Source organism: Rosa chinensis, chromosome 4 (genome assembly GCF_002994745.2).
Source record: "Rosa chinensis cultivar Old Blush chromosome 4, RchiOBHm-V2, whole genome shotgun sequence".
Classification (NCBI taxonomy): domain Eukaryota; kingdom Viridiplantae; phylum Streptophyta; class Magnoliopsida; order Rosales; family Rosaceae; genus Rosa; species Rosa chinensis.
The window spans coordinates 56,807,678-56,828,779 of NC_037091.1; the positions used below are offsets into that span (position 1 = coordinate 56,807,678).

General features: G+C 39.7%; 3 protein-coding genes and 1 pseudogene across 7 annotated transcripts; 1 reads left to right on the plus strand and 3 right to left on the minus strand.

Annotated features, from left to right (window-relative positions):
* Positions 1-1,382: 1,382 nt before the first annotated feature.
* Positions 1,383-6,780, minus strand: LOC112199623 (annotated as a pseudogene).
* On the plus strand, positions 6,755-10,605 carry LOC112197225 (serine/threonine-protein kinase AFC2). 5 transcript variants are annotated; one of them, XM_024337832.2, is made up of 12 exons: positions 6,755-7,013; positions 7,494-7,680; positions 8,024-8,050; positions 8,143-8,296; positions 8,392-8,440; positions 8,534-8,648; positions 8,934-9,025; positions 9,210-9,366; positions 9,487-9,551; positions 9,646-9,743; positions 9,857-9,959; positions 10,068-10,605. In XM_024337832.2, the coding sequence occupies exons 1-12, from the start codon at positions 6,912-6,914 to the stop codon at positions 10,215-10,217; spliced, it is 1,299 nt and encodes a 432-aa protein (XP_024193600.1). In that variant the 5' UTR covers positions 6,755-6,911; the 3' UTR covers positions 10,218-10,605. The 5 variants fall into 5 exon arrangements, with proteins under 5 accessions (XP_024193600.1, XP_024193603.1, XP_024193604.1 ...); XM_024337835.2 differs by lacking the exon at positions 7,494-7,680 and having other exon boundaries at positions 6,764-7,013; XM_024337836.2 differs by lacking the exons at positions 7,494-7,680; positions 8,024-8,050 and having other exon boundaries at positions 6,764-7,013.
* A 64-nt stretch (positions 10,606-10,669) lies between these two features.
* On the minus strand, positions 10,670-11,942 carry LOC112197226 (NDR1/HIN1-like protein 13). The gene has a single exon (XM_024337839.2). It carries the CDS (start codon positions 11,911-11,913, stop codon positions 10,810-10,812), a length of 1,104 nt encoding a protein of 367 aa, XP_024193607.1. The 5' UTR covers positions 11,914-11,942; the 3' UTR covers positions 10,670-10,809.
* A 1,167-nt stretch (positions 11,943-13,109) lies between these two features.
* LOC112197224 (pentatricopeptide repeat-containing protein At1g13040, mitochondrial) lies at positions 13,110-16,950 on the minus strand. The gene is made up of 4 exons (XM_040518081.1): positions 15,122-16,950; positions 14,357-14,442; positions 13,910-13,968; positions 13,110-13,246 (listed from the first exon to the last, which is right to left on the minus strand). The coding sequence occupies exon 1, from the start codon at positions 16,679-16,681 to the stop codon at positions 15,134-15,136; it is 1,548 nt and encodes a 515-aa protein (XP_040374015.1). The 5' UTR covers positions 16,682-16,950; the 3' UTR covers positions 13,110-13,246; positions 13,910-13,968; positions 14,357-14,442; positions 15,122-15,133.
* Between the last annotated feature and the right edge of the window lie 4,152 nt (positions 16,951-21,102).

A 21,102-nucleotide genomic window follows, 5' to 3' on the forward strand; every position in this document is an offset into this window, starting at 1 on the left:
AATCCCTTCGTCACTTTGTCCAGAGGCGCCAACACTTTCTTCGCTACTATCGGACACTTCCTCCTCCCTGGTGCAACGAACAACTTCGTGTTCCTCACTCTGACGTGCTGCCATAGGTGACGGATAAATAGTCTGGAGAGGGATAAGATCTAGCGGTTCTTCAGGGCTACCTCCTGCAGAAGTAGGACGACGCAACGAATCAATAAAACCCCTCTCCGACGAATTAAGCGACGACACGTCTGATTCTTCACTACTTGAGATATCGATAAAGGCCGACATGCCACACAAACACTTTAAACCTAGAAGTTAGCAATCAAGTCAGATCTAAACCTACCTCATGCCATCAACAACAAGAACTCATTTAAGAACAGTCACTCCAAAACCCCATAAAGTACCTGAAAGGTCCCAGAAAAGCCAGAAACCCTCAGACACAGAATAACACAAAAACCCGTACAAACAGAGCAAATGCATTCACACAAACCAGGCCAAAACAAGAACAAAAAAAAAAAAAAAAAAAACCCAGAAACAGAGCATACCTCAAAGTCGAAGAAGCAAATGCCGACGAGCAACGAAGCAGACCAACCGTAAAATGAGCTCGACCACCTCATCTCTCCTTCAAATTCTTTTCTTCTTTCTTTCCTCCACTCGATCAACGCAATTTGCAGATTTTTGTTTTCTCTGGTTCTCTCTCACTCAGAAAAGAGTACAAAGGAACATAATAGGGCAAAGTGAGTAAACTCGATTTCGTCTCCCCCTTAAATACAAACTTTAACGACAAATCTCAGCCGTCTCCGAAAAGTAACCGCCTGCCATGATCACGCCACGTACCCCCACTAACCAAGACGACGCCACGGTAAAAAAGACATGATCATAAATGCAACATTTATGATGAAGCGATAACGGCTGCGTAGCGACGTTTTCGCTCAAGCCATTCCTATCAACAGCCCCCACGTGTCACCTACAGTGTCAGTGGATCACACAGAATCTAGCCAAATAACCCTAAAATTCAAAAATCACTGCCATAAACACCTCTCTTCCGCTAAATAGCCTCATCTCCTGCCATTTGGCCTTCTCCTCCGCTACTTAGCCTTATTCTCCACTAAATATCCTCATCCCCCCCTACGAATCATCAAACAACGAGTCAACGATCCTCCACAACACAAGTGTTACCGCCAACATTGTCATTTCACCTCTAACATTTACCTTGCTCTAACAAACTTGCAAGGCAATCATACCATCACTCATCAACTGACAACTACTGGACAACATGTCTCCGACATCGTGACTTCCGATAATAATCGACTGTCACTCACCCGACACAATTTACATTTAGCGGAACATTGCCAACCAGGGATATCTCATTTATCATCGGTACAGCGACCTTAACGAGGTGGTGCAGTCAAGTTCTTCTCCTCCTGGAAAGAGTAAGGGAACAGTTAACACAGCTTACGGCAGCCACTGATCCGGCAGTTAACTTCCCGACGCTAAGGCTCTGAAAGAGTGGGATAGCTACCCACCGCCTCATGCTGTCACACAGCTCCCCTCAACAAACAATTATCCGACCAAATGGAGGTCTTTCTTAGCCGAGGAGTGGGGGACTCCCTGGAGGGCCTAGCAGGGGCCCACCCAAAAGGGCAAAAAGTGCTCGCTCAAACAAAATCCATGGTTGACGATGCACTCGCACTGATTATGCCCGACATGTAACTAAAAGTTCCGCCTTAGTTGTGGTAACTCCCCAACCAAGAAATCCCTCCTTGACTGGGGACTTGGGGGACTTGTATATACATAGCAATTACCAGCCATAATCTGCACTCATACTTAACCATGTCACCTTGGCGGAGTAACTTCAATGGAGTAATCTCCGAAAACACAGCAAGACAACCTTCACCGGCAAGCCAGCTCCAGGCCGAAATATGCCTTGACGCGCTGACACGCGCCACCCAATGTTGTCTCTGCAGAAAGAACCAAAACTCAGCAAACTGAAGGATATCAGTCCCACATCGAAAACAAAAGTGAGGTAGCTCACTATTTCACCTATAAAAGGTCCACTTCTCTCTCTTCATTGATTACACGTTCAATAGCTATTTACCGCTATATTTGTCAATACAAGTACATCGTTTAACTTTAGCATCGGAGGAGCGAAGACCGCCAACCACGGTCTCCCCTCTTAACGCCGTTGTATTTCTCTTGACAGATTAGCGGGATTTCGTGAACTACACATATATCGGAAGATTAGACCATTGTCGACGTTATCGGAAGCCGACATCATATGGCGGTATTCTGAGCATTAACATTAGTCTACAACACTAAGTATCGATTCGGTGAACGCAATAGATCACAACCAAAGCCCTTACACGTAAGGCAAGAAGTCCTTTTCCGGAAGGCAGAGAAAAAAACCTTGTGACGAGGTTGGTGCTCTCCTCGTCCACATCATTTGAGAAGAAGTCAGGTCAAGGGATTCTCCGACGACTGCACCCCACAGTGCTGGCACGCCTGCGCACATGCTCAAAAGAGACTATTTGCAACTAGCCTGGTCTTGGGCTTCCAAGCTCCCATGTTGGGTGAAAGTGATATAGTGCAGCCTTAGGCTCCCTTCACCTGATGTTGGGCCTCTAAGTTGCCTTGTTGGGTGAAACTGATAGCCTCGCCTCGGACTTCCTTCACCTGATGTTGGGCATCCAAACTGATAATCTCGTCTTGGACTTCCTTCACCTGATACTGGGCCTCCAAGCTCCTCCAACTGGCCGAGCTTCATGGCATAGATATTTTGCCATAGTGTTGGGAGAGAAGAGAGAGCTGAAGTCGTCCCTCCAGCCTTGTGAAGGCTGGGTATTTATAGGAGAAGAGAGTTGAGGTGGAAAGGGAAAGTCCTGGCTCAATCCCATAAAATCGGGGTGTCAGCCCCTACTCTCTGCCTACTGACACTCCAGGATGGGTTTGACAGAGTTGGTGACAGGTGTCACCACATAAACCATCCTTTGTCCTTGAATCACTGTTGACATGACAAGAGAGCCATACTTGGTGTCGGAGCTTGACACGTGGAAAAGTTGATGAGAGTCGGTCACTACCATGTCTCCTTGACTGTGTCTAAGTGTGAGCCTGAAGGTCGAGGCTTTAGGCTTGGAAGTCGTGGCCATGATCCTTAGAGGTCGAGGCTTCTAAGCTCTAGGGGTCGAATTCTTGGCCTTGGGGGTTGAGGTTTCTGATTCCTTCGGACTATGCTATTCTAATAGTCAGGTCACAATATGCTCTGACCTTGCCATCCAAGACGACAAGTCAATAACATGGTGAATGTCCAAGACCTAAAAGGTGGAGGTCCAAGGTCAAAGACTCGGCATACCATGGTTAGGCATTTCACTAGTCATAGTTATTTATGTCTAAGGATTCATTTTCTTTCTAGATGAAAGGTTTAAGTGCGTTGAATGGTTAGAGTCCTACATGGATTCTTTGACCTTTCAACGCGTCCTACGTGAAATCGGTTGAAAAGTCAAAAGTATTTGTCGAACCAAATTATGACATCAACAGAAACCTCCATATGTTTTCTCATCTCCAATCCTTAAAAAATTGAGCTAGACTGGTCCCAAAATCAATTTCCAATAAGGAAGGAAATTCGAGTGATAATTTTTACATTTCAGTGTCAATTAATGCAAACCGGATATTAGACTCAAATTTTATTTTACAACCATAATTCCTAACAGTAAACTTTTAGGGGGACGAAGTTAGGTTACCTAGCTCGGCAAAAATAGGGAAGAACTAGGGTTTGAGAAAAACAAAAGTAGCAATGTGGCCTGTCCAGCGGCGCCCTCTCACTGACGGTGGCTTCCAGCCTCTTCGGCGCTTGACTGGTGCGGCCGGATGGGTTGGTGATTGGTTTGCGACAGGTGATTGTCAGATTCTGAGGCTGTTGTGGAACGCTTTTCCTCTCTCTCAGATGGTTGCGATGGTTAATCGGGGCTTTGCTGCAGGTGCCAAGGGGCTCAACGCTGGAGAAGGAAAACGTAGTCGATCTGGGTTCCATAACTTACAGTCGACCAATATGTTGTCCAGCGTGTGGTGGTGGGCTAGAACAATAATGATGGAGCTGTGAGGTTTGGCCCGCTTTTGGGTAAGGATTTCGGCAGAGGTGGTAGCTGGAATCAACCTTGCAAGCTTCAGACCTTTTGTGGCGGTGCCCGAAAAGCCGGAGTCGACTCTGACGGATATGAAAACTGTTTATAGTAGTCTTTTACGTTTCTTTCTTATGTTTTTAGTTTTTGGGTTTTGGTTAGGTCAAATAAGTCCCTCCTCAATTGAGCGAGGGTTTGGTTGTCTTGGATTCGTAGTTGTGCCATTGATATGGTGTCTTTCACGAGGACGATTTGGTTCAATTCTAGTTTACTTTTGTTGTCAATTTGCCGATGAGCGATCCTTTACATGTGGTCTGGTACTTTTTGGACGCGGTGTTGAAGAGGATAGGACGACGTCTTCTTTGCTATTGACTACTAGGTATTACTGGGACTTTCGGGATATGTAGCCTTGGAAATTAGTGTTTTGTGGTTAGAGTTTGGACCCATTGGCCTGATGGTATCTGTAACCGCAGTTTCTTGGGGTATTGGCTTATGTCCTCCGAGTGTATGCTTTCTGATTAATTGAATGAAGTATCTATCTTTTTCTCACAAAAAAAAAAAAACTTTTAGGGGGACAAGGTCAAGAGAAGTATTCTTAGAGACAGTAATGGAAAATGACCCAGTTGTTTCTTCCATGTTAATATCTTCCTCCTTCATTCCCTCCGACAATTTCCAATCAAAACAGTACAGCATGTTTGCAAGTCCGAGCTCCACTGTAGTTGTCCCCATGTAGATCCCCGGACACATTCTCCCACCTGCTCCAAATGGCAAGAACTCAAAGTGCTGCCCTTTAAAATCTACGGAGCTATCACCAAACCTTTAAGGGATGAACTCTTCTGGTCTCTCCAAAATCCTGAATCCCGCGAGAGTGCCCAATCATTAATAAGGATTAGTGCTTAATTTGGTTCTACATCATAACCAAAAACTTTAAAAGGGGACATGGTCTCTCTTGGAAGAATTAGAGGAACTGGAGGATGCAGCCGAAGTGTTTCTTTAACTATCATCTTGATCGAGGTATTGAAGCTGTTCCGTATCACTCTCGGTGACTTTTCCTTTCTTTCCAACCAAGTTTCTAACTTCTTCCTGTGCTTTGTTCATCACTCTCGGCTTCCTAGCAAGCTCTGCCATCGCCCACACCATGGTAATTGCACTAGTATATATCTATTCCAGCCAGAAACAAATCCTGATTCACAAATGTTATACCAAGGCTGTTATATAAAATTGATATAAAAGTAGAAAAACCAATTGGAAATAATAAAAGAGGTCCAAAAGTGATTCACACTCTAGATTTATAATATCTTAATAATGGCATGGGCCCGATTTCATTTTTCGATCACTATAAAAAGGTCTTTTAACATCTAAAATGTGGTGGAACTGATCCAAAGTTCCAAACCTAGGATGAGTGGCACTAGGGTGATCGATGTGGAGCGCATACAGACAAATAGGGCCTGAAAATTTATACGTGGATGAATTCCCCTCTTTGATACCATGTTGATGAAAATTAATTTTGCAACCCAAAACCGGCCAATTGATTTTCAATAGGAAAGAAGTAATTAACAGCTTAGCTGATGTTATTATGACCAAGCTGAGCAGCTCCATACGCAGTTTGCTCCCTCACTATTTTAAGCAGCACATCAACTATATATGTCGTCATGCTCTTGTTGTGACGTCCTCCCAGGCTTGAGATGATCATCAATCACCTGCTGGAAAAAGCGATCACCGACCCGAGATTCTGTCTATAATACACCCAATATAAGAAGGCAAGTAATCAGATGAAGACAATCCTGCAAGCATGATTTCAGTTTCATGAAGCACTTGATGAAACCTATGGTGATCAAAATCGCTGCCTTCAAAACTTGTCCCGAAAACAATCCTGAAAGTTATGCTTCCCATGAGAGCAACAACTTCTAAGTAAGATCCACAGTTGTAGTGGATTTCTCGGAGATCGAGTTAATCATCTTAACTGCTTCTTCTTCCCTGATGGACCTATACGACTGAACCCTCTTCACACTGAAAAGCTCAAGCACACATAATTTTCTAATGTCTCGCCAATACTCACCATAAGGCGAAAATGCATGCGATGTCTAGATAATTACACGCGAGTCTCCGAGTGCCCGTGAAGGCGGGTCTACTGCAGCAGTGGAGATCATTATCCTTCAAGACATGTTTTGCTGCTTCAGATGATGAGAATACGAGGGTTGGTATGCGAACGAGGTGTAAGACTGGACCGTACTTTTTCGAGAGGCGCCATAGATTTTGGTGAGGCGATGAGCCAGATTGAGTGAACTGGTACGTGCAAGTTGCCTATGATGGGAAGCTTGGGAGGGCTTGGAGGTAAGTGCTTAATTTTGTGGCTTGTTTTTCGTTGAAAGCAGTACTATAGGGAGGAGAAGGAGAAATATATAGAAGCCATAAAATTAGTAGGAAGGTGTTGATGAGAGCCACTGCAGCTGGAGAAATGAAATATATAAGATCGAGCAAGTATGAATCAAAACAAAACCTGGGCTCTTTGGTGGACCAACTACAGGGAATCTTCAACTTCCGGCCCAAGAACTTCAAGCCCAATATCCTAACTCAACCAGGGTTCATATCCAACCGTATAATTAGTTAAGTGTGGTCAACTAAACGGGTCCACATACAAACCAAGAGCCCAGATTAATCCCCAGAATCGCATCCGACGACTGGCGGTACCTCACAAAGAACAGGGTTAGGGATTTTGTCTCTGTTACCAAATTTGATCTGGTTCCTTTAATCAGAGCCAAATTGGGATCATTTGAGTGAATTAGGGTTGGGGATTTGAATCATATGGAGATGGATTACGTGACGGAGTTTCCTCTCTCTCATATTGATCGGCGTCCCAGAAAGAGGCCCAGGTTCGCTTGGGACGGCCCCCAATCCCACCCAAAGGTACAATCTTTATCCTCTATTTCATCCAAATTATCAAAATTCAGCCCAATTTTTTCACTTCACGAGGCTTTAATCTGTTCTGTGATGTTAAATTTAGCCTTGGAGTATTAATTTCAGCTCAGTTTGCATTGCATTTGTGTCAAAGTCTTGATTTTTGTGGGAAATGGTGTTAAAAAATCTGATCTTGTTCAATTTCCCATTTATATCATATGGGAAAAATTTGATGATATAAATTTTTGAGGTTGAGAATATGGATACTGTAATGATCTGGATGTATGAGGGATGTGAAAGCTGGATATGTTTATCGTATTCGGGTTTTATGCATGTGTGTGATCTATTCATTCTGCATATACTGGTTTTGTGTTGGGTGATTAGATAAGATGAGGGAAAATCGTTGAAATGAATGATAGATAGCTAAGGGGTTTAAGTTGTTTTTTTACTGTGTGTATGGTGGAGTATGAAATCAATGGCTGTGTGTAGGCTCAGTCAGGAATGTATTATGAGCAAGATGTTGGAAATGGAACAAGCTATGGACATCCGAGGGTACACCCAGACCATCCTAGTCTTTTTGTAAAGGGGTTGACTCAAAAAGGCTCTCCCCCATGGCGTGAGGATGACAAAGATGGACATTACATGTTTGCTGTTGGAGAGAATTTAACTTCTCGCTGTAATTACAATCACCTTAAATATTTCTCTTTGCCTTTTTTATGTGTCTATATTGTAAACTTTTTCATTTAGGATTTTTGTTGTAAAACTTCACAACCAGCTAAACCACATTGATGGTTTTTTTAACTTTTCATATTTTCATGTTTTCTGGGTTTTCTTTAAAAAGTATTTGAAATGTTGAAGGTATGCCTGTTAATTCCTTTTTATTACATTCTTTTTCTTCCTGCATTCGTGTCAAAATTTATACGAGTGTAGAAAATTTGTTGTCATTTTTAGACCTTGTTTTAGGTACTGTTTTAAACTATACGTCATTCTTTCTTACACCCTTGTTTCTGTACTTTCAGATAAAATTCACAGGAAAATTGGGGAAGGTTACTTCCTTAACTGAGTCTACAACTATCTTTAGATAAATTATGTTTTGGTGGTCTGTCTTCTCATATTTGCACTCTTTCCATGACTATAGGAACTTTTGGTCAGGTTTTGGAATGCTGGGACAGGGAAACAAAGGAGATGGTAGCTATAAAAGTTGTCAGAAGTATCAAGAAATACCGTGAAGCAGCAATGATAGAAATTGATGTGCTACAGTTGCTTGGAAAGTATGACAGAAATGGCAGTCGGTGAGTATAGATTTCGTAACATTTTTTATTTCTTTTACTTGGTCAGTTTTGAAGTGAATTTTGTGTCAATTGTTAAGTGGCTTTATTCTTTGCAGTTGTGTTCAAATACGGAACTGGTTTGACTATCGTAACCATATATGTATAGTAAGTACATGCTTGATTTTTGATAACATAATTCCCCAACTTCACAAATATTTTGGGGGTTAAGACTTCTTTGAATTTAAATGGTCTTAACAGGTATTTGAGATGCTTGGACCAAGCTTATATGATTTCCTCCGGAAAAATAATTATCGCCCATTTCCGGTTGATCTTGTCCGCGAGCTTGGCAGGCAACTATTGGAATGTGTAGCATGTGTGTAGTTGGACTTCTGTTGTTTCTCTTATCCCATTCCAAGTTTATAGTAACACTTCTGGATGCAATATTTACCTGCAGTGATTAAACAATTTACTTATTTACTGGTAGTTTCAGCGTATTTTTAAATAAAACACAAATAAAGGCCCTATGTGATTATTTAGGAATCATTTTTGGATATATGATATTATAACATGAAGAATGTGGCAGGATATTGAGTTTAATAAAAAAAAGTGCAATACTATGATATTTAATGATTTTTTTGGTTGTTGTAAAATTTTGCAGTCATACATGATATGCGTCTCATCCATACTGACTTGAAGCCTGAGAATATACTTTTTGTTTCGCCAGAATATATTAAAGTACCGGACTACAGGGTATGTCTGCCTGAGGGCCATTGAATTTACAAGATTGCAGTTCTTTATTTTCTGTTTCCTTTTTGCCCTTCAAATGACACGTTTGAATGCCCTCTTCTTCCTTTTACCTTTTAACTACCTGCATTCTCTTACTAAGGGCTTTTCAATATCCTCAAGTCTTGAAGTTCTTTATTTGGTATTACAGTTCACATCCCGGTCGCCAAAAGATGGAACCTGTTATAGAAGGTTGCCAAAGTCTAGTGCTATCAAAGTTATTGATTTTGGTAGCACAGCGTATGAGCATCAAGAGCACAACTATATTGTATCGACAAGGCACTACCGCGCACCTGAGGTCATTCTAGGTCTGTTTTTCTTTTCTTTTCTTTTTTCCCTTTTTTTTTTCCTGGCATTCAATTATCTTCATTTCAAGTATTAGTTATCTATGTATTTTTTGGCTAACATTCATATTATACACTTTACAGGACTTGGATGGAGTTATCCATGTGACATTTGGAGTATTGGCTGCATCTTGGTAGAGTTGTGTTCGGTATGTCTCATTATATTGTGCTGATGCCATAATATGTTAAAGAAAATCTCTACAAATAAGGTTGATAAGGAAAAAAGAATTGAAACTATTTCAGGGAGAAGCCTTGTTTCAGACACATGAGAACTTAGAACACCTGGCTATGATGGAAAGGGTACTAGGTCCATTGCCACAGCACATGTTAAAAAGAGCAGAGTATGTGCCATTGGAGGGTTTTCAACATAATTTTTATTGTATTAGTTTCAGAAAACATTAGTTCAGTTAAATTCACTACTCTTTCTGTTGCTAATTATGTGTTTTTGGTTCAGCCGCCATGCTGAGAAGTATGTCAGGAGGGGTAGGTTGGACTGGCCTGAAGGTGCAAATTCTCGGGAAAGTATTAAATCTGTTTTAAAGCTACATCGTCTCCAGGTAAATAATATTCTACACTTTTTCATTACACTGTTACGTTTTGGAACTTCTGTGAATTTCTTTTTCATTTCTCAGCTCTAAAGTAGACGAATTTATTTTGTTTGTCAGAATATAGTGATGCAACATGTAGATCATTCAGCTGGTGATCTGATCGACCTCCTGCAAGGTCTCCTTAGATTTGAGCCCTCTAATAGGCTAACAGCTCCTGAAGCCCTAAGGCATCCCTTCTTTACCAGGGATCATTACAGAAGGTTTTAGTGAGGTGTTTGCAAATTCATTCTTGCAGTGTTACTGGTTTGCTTGGAGTGCTTTACTGAGTTCTGGCTTATTGAAGAGCCGAAGTGCTTGCTTTCCTGAATGTTTATTTTCCTGGCATGTGCAACAACCATGAAGGCGCTGGCCAAGACCTGGACTACTTGATCTTTGTACTTCTGTAAATAGCCTGTTCTCAGAAGCCTCTCATTCGATTTTGTACCATGAAAATGTAATGTAACGAGTTTCCCATTAAGAACGGAGGTGATGCGAATTCTGAACTGGCTTCGCCTTCAAAACATGTATGTTTAATGTTTTGTAGAAGGATGAACAATTAGCTGTTATAGACAGGCAAATGAATGAGTGTTGCATTACATATGAGATTGAAGAAAAATGAGACATGGAAATCTTGACCTCTAAAGTAATATCAGTTTGTCAGGTTAGTAGGAAGAGTAATATATCAAAAAAGAAGCAAAACATTCAGAAAAAGATGAACACCGAATTACTGATGAAGTTCAAAATCAATGCTCATCAACATGGATACAAGAGAAAAAGAAACAAATCCGATGAGAAAAATAAATTCTAGAAGCTTCCATGATCAATGTCTTGTCTTGCATTTTCTATGAACCATAACCCCATCAGGAGGTCTAGAGAACACAACGTTGCAGTCGCCGTGTAATTTATAAGAGTATCGCAACAGGCTTCCGAACTTAGCTCGTGCTCTGAAGTAGCCTTTGAATTCGAAGCCGGCTCTACCGTTCTCCAGCTGCTTCTTCAGCCTTTGGCTTTCGAGCAATCCGAGAGGAACCTGACTAGCCACCATGTGAACACTTGCAAACATGGACTGATGCTTGTGTGCAGTGAAGGGTTCAATGTATGTGGTAGCAACGAGGGTGCTCCCATAGTAAGCATAAATGTACATAGGACTGAAGTAGACGCTCACCTTCTTGTTCGGGTTGGTGAAGTTTACTAGCACAGTAAAGTCCGCATTGAGGAGATACCCCATGTCGAGATATGCTGCGTTTAGTGTGGCAGTGGAAATTTCGAACTTTGGGGTCCGAGGACGAAAGACGAGATAGATAATGAGGACAATGAGACCTGCTAAGATTATGAGGATCCAAAAAATGGCGCAGCACACGCCTAAGGACCATGTGAAGAAGTTGGTTTGTTGAGGTTCTGGCACGCGCAACCGCTGTGAACCGTGTCGCTGTCCATGCGAACCATGTGGTGTATGGTGTTGTGGCGTTTGGTGGTCTTGATCAACATGGTGTGGGATTGGCGCCGCCCCTGGGACTAGTGGCCGGGAGTCGTGGCCTTGATGCTTCGGGTCAGGATGTTGTTGGTCTTGATCATGGTGAGGAGTTGGTGCCAATGGTACTGGTGGTGGCTGAGAATGGCGGCTTTGTTTCTTTGGCCGAGGATGTGGGTCTTGCTCATGGTGAGGAATTGACACCAATGGACCTAGTGGCCGAGGTTGGCGGCCTTCATACTTCCCCTGGGGACGGGTTGGGGCTGGCTGATGCAGAATCGGTTGCCGTGATTCAGACCATTCTGGACTGGGTGGCGGTGGTCCAGAGGGCTGACCTTGATACTGTGGTAGTGGCACAGATGAACCAGGTGGTGGTGACTCGGGATATTGGCCTTGCTGCTGTGTTTCATATGGGCTACCAAAATGAGGGTTGGAATCGCGAGGCCGATGCATGGTAGCGTGGAGAGGTAATGAAGAAGAGCAAAGACTTGAAGAGGAATGATAATAGTGAGGATTTTATTTTGATACGAGGCCAATAGATACGAGGATGACTTGAAGAAAACTTCAAGGATGATTTATCAAAAGGCAAAGAATCAAACATAGCTCAGCATGGGAGGCAAGTAATCTTGGTGGCAACTTTTTTCAAGTGCTGCTGTATCAAGACAGCCCTTCACTTTCATTCCGAGGAAAATGCACCCGCAACTCCGAAAAATAAAAAAGGAAAATACAAACCTTCACTTTCATCTCCCCTAGTTTTTCCCTTTAGAGATACAAGTGTTAAAGAAGATACAAGTTCTAAATTTGCCAATTGAGAATCTTTATCAACCACTTCCCGAAAAAAGTAACGAATGGCATAATGGAAGTGAAGCAAGGGGAGCTAATTCTCAGTTGAATTCATAGTATTCTTAAACGTCTATGACAGTTTACCATGCTCATACTATCAGCAAGGACTAATGTTCCTACAAAAAATTGAAACAAAAAGCTGAATACTGACCGAGAGCAATGGTACCCAATATTCATCTAAATATTTGACATAATTCTGTTCCTCTGTGTATGAAATGGATATATAGCCTCCTTCGAGTTCTGGACGAAAAACTCAACATTCAACTCACCTCTGAGCAAAGAAAATCTTAACTCAATAACCGAAGATATTCTGCTGTGGGTCAGAGTTGGGCTATGGGCAACCACTGGCTGAAACTTGAATTCAAGAGTCTTTGAAAAGCAACTCGTCAGTACTGTGAGTTATATTTGTAATCAATTAATCGCAAAAATGGCTCCTTAGATGTATTTGCAATCAATTAATCGCAAAAATGGCTCCTTAGATGTATTTGTAATCAATTAATCGCAAAAATGGTTCCTTGGTTGTTGTCCTGATTGTTCTTCCCTCCTCAAGGCTCCAGAACTGCAACAAACCGGATTATAGTTAATATACAGAAAACAAAGCTTCGTATTCTTTCATCTGCTTTTCTTCAGCAGGAGGTGGCCAAAAATTTTAGCAGTTGCTGCTTGCATTGCCCTACAGGAAATAAATAATTCAATCCATTATCATTCATAATACTGTTTCAGCATATAACTACTACACCCAGCCCTGATATAAATAATACAGTAAATTCCCGACAAAGAGAGAGTTACACTCACTGCATTTCCCATATAACAAGCCATGTATGTCCACATCCACATTCAGATTTCAAGCCCAAGTTGGATTAATAGTCTTCTCACACTAATATTCTTGATACAGATCTGCTGCCTCTACATAGAACTACCTCAAGGAGCGCCATGGTGCATCCTAAGACAATTTAGAATGTAAAATCAAAAGGGATTCAAGTAGCTGAGGCAGCCATTAAGCTAAGAAAGAAAGTTGTGGAGAGAACAATAAATAAAAACAAGATTGCTATTGATATACGGTCATGTTTATCCAACTTCAAAGAATGCAGGAAAGATTACAAGCAGAGACAACAGAATACATATGACTTTTATTTAACCAAGTTACGCATCCTATCAAGATAATCAATATTTGATGTGACCACTACTACCATCTAGATCCATATTCTGCTATTAGTAGGTATCCTTCAAGATTAAAAGTGGCCATGAAGTCAATGATACTGAAGGTTGACTTCATATTTCAGAGTATACCCAAAAAATTTGTTAGGCGCCTCTTTAGTTTATATTACTTTTACAAAATGAGAGAAATAAAGTTAGTACCAAGCAGCCAATTACACTTCTTGCTCGAAGAAGTGGCAAAAATCACAGGAGGAGAATATAGAGAAAGTAAGCAATTACCTCTCACATTATCAATTTTTCTAGACAGCAACATTATACCATTATGTGCTAGTACTAATTAAGCAAAAGAAGATGCGACGAAAGAAAGAGGAAGGGGCAGGGAGATTAATAAAAAGAAAGTAAGTTAAAGTGACTTCATTGCATTTTGATGTCAATGAGAGAGACAAACCATACAATGTAATCATGATGCTCTTCGAATTATCTGGTTGTCCAAGGTTCCATCCTGCATTGCATGCACAAACAAAATATTATTGGCTAATGAGAAGAGCATAGCGAGTCAAGCAAAAAGTGAAGTAATACTGCATAACAAGAATTTAACAAAGATTTTAATAATTCAATAAGCACATCCCTCGAATAGTTTACATGTTTTCGGTTGTTGTCAATGAACTAGATCTTCATGACAAAAACAGAAACAAATAATGGTAAACAGGATATGACAATTTATGCAAGGGTTAAACCCGCAAGGTCTTGCCTATTTTCCTTTTTTTCTTTTCCCTACATCTCTAATGTTTCTCACTCAAACAGGAAAATGCTTGTACAAATATTGATTATAAAAGCAATTAATTAATTAAAAACCGCCACAAAAGCTAAAAGTTTCCCCTTGAATTTTCTGTACCTTGCCAGGAAGAGGAACAAGGTAGAAACAAGACAGGCTTGTTGAGATGAAATCACCAACTATCCAGTTGCTCCAAAATATGGAAACTGCAACAGACCAAAAAATAGCATAATCAATGTCACATCGTCCTGGGCATAGGCTATACGCAATCAACCATCTTGAGTTCAATAGTTCTTAAAACGACAAGTTTAATACTCATAAATGATAAGCATCAAAAGTTATATCACTGAAAAAGAAGAATCACCTACTACTGGAGATCGCAAGGAACAATTATTAAATCACCACGCGGATGAGAATCCATGCATATTCAAAATAGCAAAAACGCTCACTAAAAATATGTAACTAGTTAGCCGACTGATTTAAGAATGTGATTATGAAGCTCCTTTAGCATACAATATCAGTGAAAGTAAACTATAGCTCATTTAAATTTCTCCCAACTACATTCTTAGCATTGAGCAAGGGTTACAGTCCCTGCACTATGTTCCAAAATGCTTACATAAACAGCACAATCATGCAGTTACTAATGCGCGCATATATGCTCAGCAGCTTATAATTGAAATTTGATGGTCTAATTATTCAAAGGCAAAGTTATATGTGCTCTTGAAGAAATGAACTGCCAGAGCTGTCAGTAGTGCAAACAAAGCTATTAAATACTTCCCCCATAACAAATCAGTCATGTAAAATTTGGAGCTAGGCCATAAACTTAGCATAAAAAGTATGAATGGATGGGTAAAAAATATAAAGGGGTGTATATAAAGTACAAACCATTTTCCATTTTCATGCAACATCTTTTGAATGGACAGCATTAATCAGTGTCTGGGAAAGAACTCTGTCCAGAGTAAAGCCCTTCTCCATCATCTCATCCCATACCCCACAAGCCACAGAAAGCCTCTTGTCTCTTATAAGACCTCTAATTATCACTTTGAAAGTTACCTCATCAGGACAGCATCCTCTAGTCTGCATTTCCTCATATAAATGCATGGCTTCAGTCACTCTTGAAGCCCTGCAAAGCCCGCTAATGAGTGCATTATACAAAACCACATCAGCGGTGATTCCCTTCTCTAACATATCATTGAAAACATCAAAAGCCATTGCAATCTTCCCACTCTTACATAGGTGATCAATTATTGTAGTGTAAAATATACGATCAGGTAACAGATCCATCCCTGTCATCTGATCAAGAAGCTTCTTGGCTATATCTGAACTACCTTCTCTTAATAAAGCTTCTATCAGAATGGTAAATGTAACCACATCAGGTAAAATTTCTTTTTGAAACATTTCCTCAAACAGTTTGTATGCCCTTCTAGTCTGCCCTGCCTTGCAAAATGCTGTAATGATTGTATTAAATGAAACAACATTACACAAACCTTTTGGCTCCATCATGTTCCTCATCAACAAATATGCCTTTTCCGGTCTATTATCTTTACAAAGGCCCTTGAGCAACCCATTATAACTATACGCATCGAGTTCCATCCCACTCTTCTCCATTTGTTTCATCAACTTCTCTGCCTCCTCCAACATGAACTCATTACAACAATAATTCAACAACACATTGTGAGTCACCAAATCCGGCTGGCACCCATTCCTCTTCATAAACCACTTAATTGCCTGTGCCTTGTCAATTCTACGAGCCCGACAAAACCCACTAATCAGCGCATTATACATCAAATTATTGAACTTCACTCCACCCTTCATCTCACCAATTACAAGGTCATAAGCCAAATCAACCTTTCCACCTCCACACAAACCAACAACAAGCGCGGTGCACGCAATAGTATCAGGCCTAAAGCCTTTACTAATCATACAATTCCAAACCTCAACTGCATTATCAAACTTTCCAGCTTTACACAACCCATCGATAACTATAGTATACGACACAACATCCGGCTCTCTCCCCTTCTCAACCATCCTATCAAACACTTGCAGAGCCAACTGTATCCTATTTTCTTGGCAGAGAAGATTCAAATATATATTAAAAGCCCAAATGTCAGGCACACACCCGAGCCTCTCCATGTCTCGAAGAAGCTTCTCAATGAGGGTAAAATTCTTGATATTACACAACCCAGAAATAAATCTGGAGTAAGTGAATGGGGTTAGAGAGAAGCCTTGCGGCGCCATTTCGTAGTAATAATGCTCGGCGAGGTCGTAACGCCAGTGCTTGACCAGCACTCCAATGAAGCGATTGTAATCTATGCTGAACACGCGGCAATTTGATTGAGTCATTTCGTCGAACACCTGGAGGGCGTGATCGATGAGGCCGGTTTTGATATAGTGCACCATGCGGCTCCGGTAGATGAGGCGGTGGACGCCGAGACTGTGATACATATCAGAGAGGGGAATGCATAGCAGAGATCGTGGAGGACCTCAATGCCTGGAGATGGAGATGAGTGGTGTGAGATAGAGGGAGAAATAAAATTGCCAAATGGTGGAGGAGAGAGTAAGAGAGGTAGTTGAGACCGAGACGAAATGGGCTCCAGAGAATGGCGGTGCGGCCATTCGAGAGGACTATGGCTGCTGCCAAGCACCTGTGACTTCAACAATGGAGGTGAAGCAAAATGTGGTGCGGGAAAGGGAGGAAGGTCGAAATATGGGTGGGCTTTCATATCCCGCCCAGCCTAAATGAGCTTTCATATTGGGCTTGAATTTTGGGCTGCCCTTTATATCGGGCTGGTGTGTGAGTAACGTTTAGAAGATGACGCAGAGTCCGAGATGAACTTATGTGCTTATAAGCGGACATTACAATGTCCCTTGTGTCTTGTCCTCGTGGTCCGAAACGGATACCAATCTATTTTGGATCATTTTTCGGTTGGTGATTTGTCAAATCCCAGAACCGGTCCTGATATTTTTGTGACCTGAGGCGAATATGATCTCTTATAAATTGATATTAGTATCCACGTAACTATAATATTTTGTTTATAATATGGCTTAAGTAAGTTGTGTATTTGGACTAAAAGAAAATAGAATATTGAGAATTTGTGTCTAACCTTTTAGTACACTTCATTCTCTCTCAAAAAAAAAACCCTTTAGTACACTAGGACATTTTTCTATAGGTTCAATAGTCGGAATAGCATCCCTCGACTCTTTGGCCCGCAGCCTCCTAATTTCAAATGAATGATCATGGAGCATGTAATTCAACTCATAAGCAAAGGATTATGGTGACTTTACATACATAAGGAGAAAAGAGCAAAATACATTCTTTTGTTTGACCAGTCAAGAACAATAGTTATGAAATCTAGAACAAGTATATTATAAAATTAAATTGATAGTGTTACGTTAATAGCGGTGTTCACCTGGTCAGTTGCTAACTAAAGAATTTATGCTCAATAACCCTTAGATTTACATCAAATGGTGGAAAACAAAACACCTCAACTTAATAATAATTCTCTCTGCCATTGGATTTACATTCAAGGGTGGTTGAGCATTATTTTCTTGATCAATAACTGACCAAGTAACATTAAATATAAAACTATCTAGTCGGTGTACTGTCACTTGTTGTTTATATTAATCTAACTGTAATACTGTATTAGCCACAGATTCAAATCTTACTAATATTAAGTATAGAGCTGCTTTGATTGATACCAAATTTTTAACCAAAATAAAAAGGTAATTGTCGCAACGTGCAAGCCATACGAAGCTAACAATCCAAGATGCAAATCTTTAATTTTATTACTATAGTTAATCATACTAATAAAATTATATATTTGTAATCAACTCAATTGCAGTGAAAATTACGACGCCACGAGAGGATTAGCTATTAGCTAAAGACCAATACAAATATGGGTGGGGACGAATGGACGATTACAACAAAAGTTGGCCTTTCTTTCTCAGCCACCTTAATTGACCATTACTTTCTAAATCGGTATATCCTACTAAATTGCATAGATTTTGTTTGTATGCGACTGACGTCGTTGACTGCTACTGTAAGGGTCTAAGATTCTTTGAGTTGATACAAGTAGTAAAATTCCAAATCCATGATTCTTTATTGAGTATTTTTAAATAATTTGAAACGAAAATGAGGTTTGTATATGTATAAATGTATACGATATACAAACAAACTTAAATATATATTAATTCATATATCTTCGAAGATAAGTAATTATTTAATACCAACTGATTCTTCTTGAGTTAATCAATACTAGCCTCTTGACACGCACTCTGTGCGTGCCATTTGGCCGTTTATTTTTGAAAATTTATGAAAATAGATAAAGATTGAAAAACAAAAAAGAAAATAAATGGATAGTGGGTAGTTATTTTCAGTTTTATGGCTAATATCAATTTCACCCTCTCATGATGAAAATGATGTTATTATTCATATTAATAAACTATGGGCATTACAGGTACTTCAAAAATTTAACCTTTCTCTACAGAATTGGCTTAATTAATAATGATGTAATGTGTGTTTAAGGAACGAGATCAAATCTTGCAACGTGATCATGATCATGATGATGATGATGATGTGTTTCTTAACTCTCAACCTAGACAAACAAATCATGCCTCTAGGGAGAAATTAGAGGCCATCTTTTGGTATTATCGTCAAGAAAATTGTTGAAGATGAACAAGTGGAACATCAAAACTTATGTCAAGATTGAGGACTAGCTAGTGGTACATAAAATTTAAAAAAAATGAATGAATGCTACGTAGCATTCAGACATGTTGTGCTTTGCTTTTGTTAATCTCAAGTCAAGTTTCCAACTTCTAGTCCATCCTATTAGAGGTTTAGGTTTGGGAGATTCGTAACTCCACACTACATACACCGTCGTTGACTAAAGAGGTTATATTTTCAATTGCACGTCGCTTATTTGTTGAGTATGGATTGTAGGATAGGGCAATCTCTTATTATGAAGTGGGCTCATTACTTATGGACCTCCTCCATCTGCCTTGTATTGCAGTTTCTGCCCAATAATCTATCAATTTTTTAAGACCGTGACTTGCTAATTAATTTGAAGATGTTATATAACAATTGTTATAAGATCTTACCTTATCGTTGGTGCTTCCTGGATGGGATTTGAAATGCCACTAGAGAGAAATTAGAGGCCATCTTTTGGTATTATTGTCAAGAACATTGTTGAAGATGAACAAGTGGAACTACAAACTTTATGTCAAGATTGAAGACTAGCTAGCTAGTGGTACATAAAATTTAAAAATGTAGCATCAATTTAACATGTTGTGCTTTGCTTTAGTTAATCTCAAGTCAAGTCAACTCATGGTCCATCCTATTAGGTTTTAGGTTTGGGAAATTCAAAACCCCACAATAAGTACATCGTTGTTGACTAAAAAGTTATACTTTCAATTGCATATAAGTGATTTGTTAAGTATGGATTGCAATTCACAAGATATGGCAGTCTCTTACTGTAAAGTGGGCTCAATAATGAATAATCTATCATCATCTTAAGACAATCCACTTGCTAATTTAAAGATATTACATAACAATAGAAATAAAATTTTACTATATCGTTGATGCTTCTTAAATTGGATCTGGGATTTATGATTGTTGGTCTTCTGATTTTTACAAAGGGGTTTAGATTTGGTTTATTGTTCTTAATATTTTTCTTTTTCTTTTTCGTTAGATTGGTCAAAATTACCAATCAAAATAGCAGTTGTTTAATGTCGGCCAGTGAATTCTTAATGTGATAGATTGCCTTGAAACAACTTGACTTCCCGCTTGTTAGGATAGTTCTATGATATTTACTTCTTCTTCTTTTTTGAATAATCTATGATATTTACTTCAAGCAACTCAAAATTTACGCGCTGATAATGTATAGCACAGAACCCTATAACAACAATTATAATGTTCTTATTAAACAAATGTATGATATATGAAATAAATTAGACTATAATTCATTGATTTCAATTGTTTACACTGATGTTCGAAGGGTTGATCCGGTCTAGTGATGTAACAACTCAAGTTACTAGAATGTAGGAATAAAAATTAGAGTGCCATCTTTGGATGACTTGATCTTCATGGAAAAACAAAAAAAATCATTAGTATATAACAATAACACTAATGGTGACAAATTTGGGAAGGAAGTGACCACCATCTCCCTACTTTGCTGTCAAGAACTCAAGATGGTCAACAATTTCATTTGCTCAATTATACGTTCTAAAAGTGTGGAGATAAAATGTTTGTTAACGTACTTAAAAAACTTAAATATAATGAATACAGAGTAAATAAATAGTGTGCAAAGAGACTAAAATAAGATTTTTGGTATAAATACTAAAGCTACAACAAAGCCTTGACTTGATATTCTTGATACTGAACCAAAATTAACTGAGCGTGCGAGTTTGTCTGGCCTAAACTCAAGTCTAAACTTTGATCAAACAATAATAAGTTAGCGCTCCATCACTCAACATTAATGCTTCGTATCGCAACATGAACAACTTGACCCCCAACTACATATTGCAAGTTTGCAACAAATGGATCTTATACAATCCAAAACAATGTATTCACGCCTCTTTAACATGAGTTTTCTTAATCACCGTTAATGAATAATTAAAACCTTGATTTAAAGTCTAGTCGTGGACTCCAACCACTATGAGTCTACGATCGCGACCGCCGCGGCAGCAGGGGCAGCACAGTAGCGTTGGTGCACCCTATCGCCACAACCTATTATTATTTTAATACCAAAATAATATTCGCCAAAAATTCGAAAATAATATTCCCCAAAATCTCGGTCTGAAGAAACTTAACTGTACACAAAAACATTAATGACATCACAAGACTTGACATGCCTTTCTGTTGACGTGGC

What these genes read in the sequence shown, in the direction of transcription:
- LOC112197225 (XM_024337832.2), top strand. Translation starts at nt 6,912, where the DNA reads ATGGAGATGGATTACGTGACGGAGTTTCCTCTCTCTCATATTGATCGG. An exon ending in AGAGAATTTAACTTCTCGCT is followed by an intron (nt 7,681 to 8,023) that starts GTAATTACAATC and finishes CTGTACTTTCAG; the next exon opens with ATAAAATTCACAGGAAAATT. An exon ending in CGCACCTGAGGTCATTCTAG is followed by an intron (nt 9,367 to 9,486) that starts GTCTGTTTTTCT and finishes TACACTTTACAG; the next exon opens with GACTTGGATGGAGTTATCCA.
- LOC112197224 (XM_040518081.1), bottom strand. Translation starts at nt 16,681, where the DNA reads ATGTATCACAGTCTCGGCGTCCACCGCCTCATCTACCGGAGCCGCATG.
- LOC112197226 (XM_024337839.2), bottom strand. Translation starts at nt 11,913, where the DNA reads ATGCATCGGCCTCGCGATTCCAACCCTCATTTTGGTAGCCCATATGAA.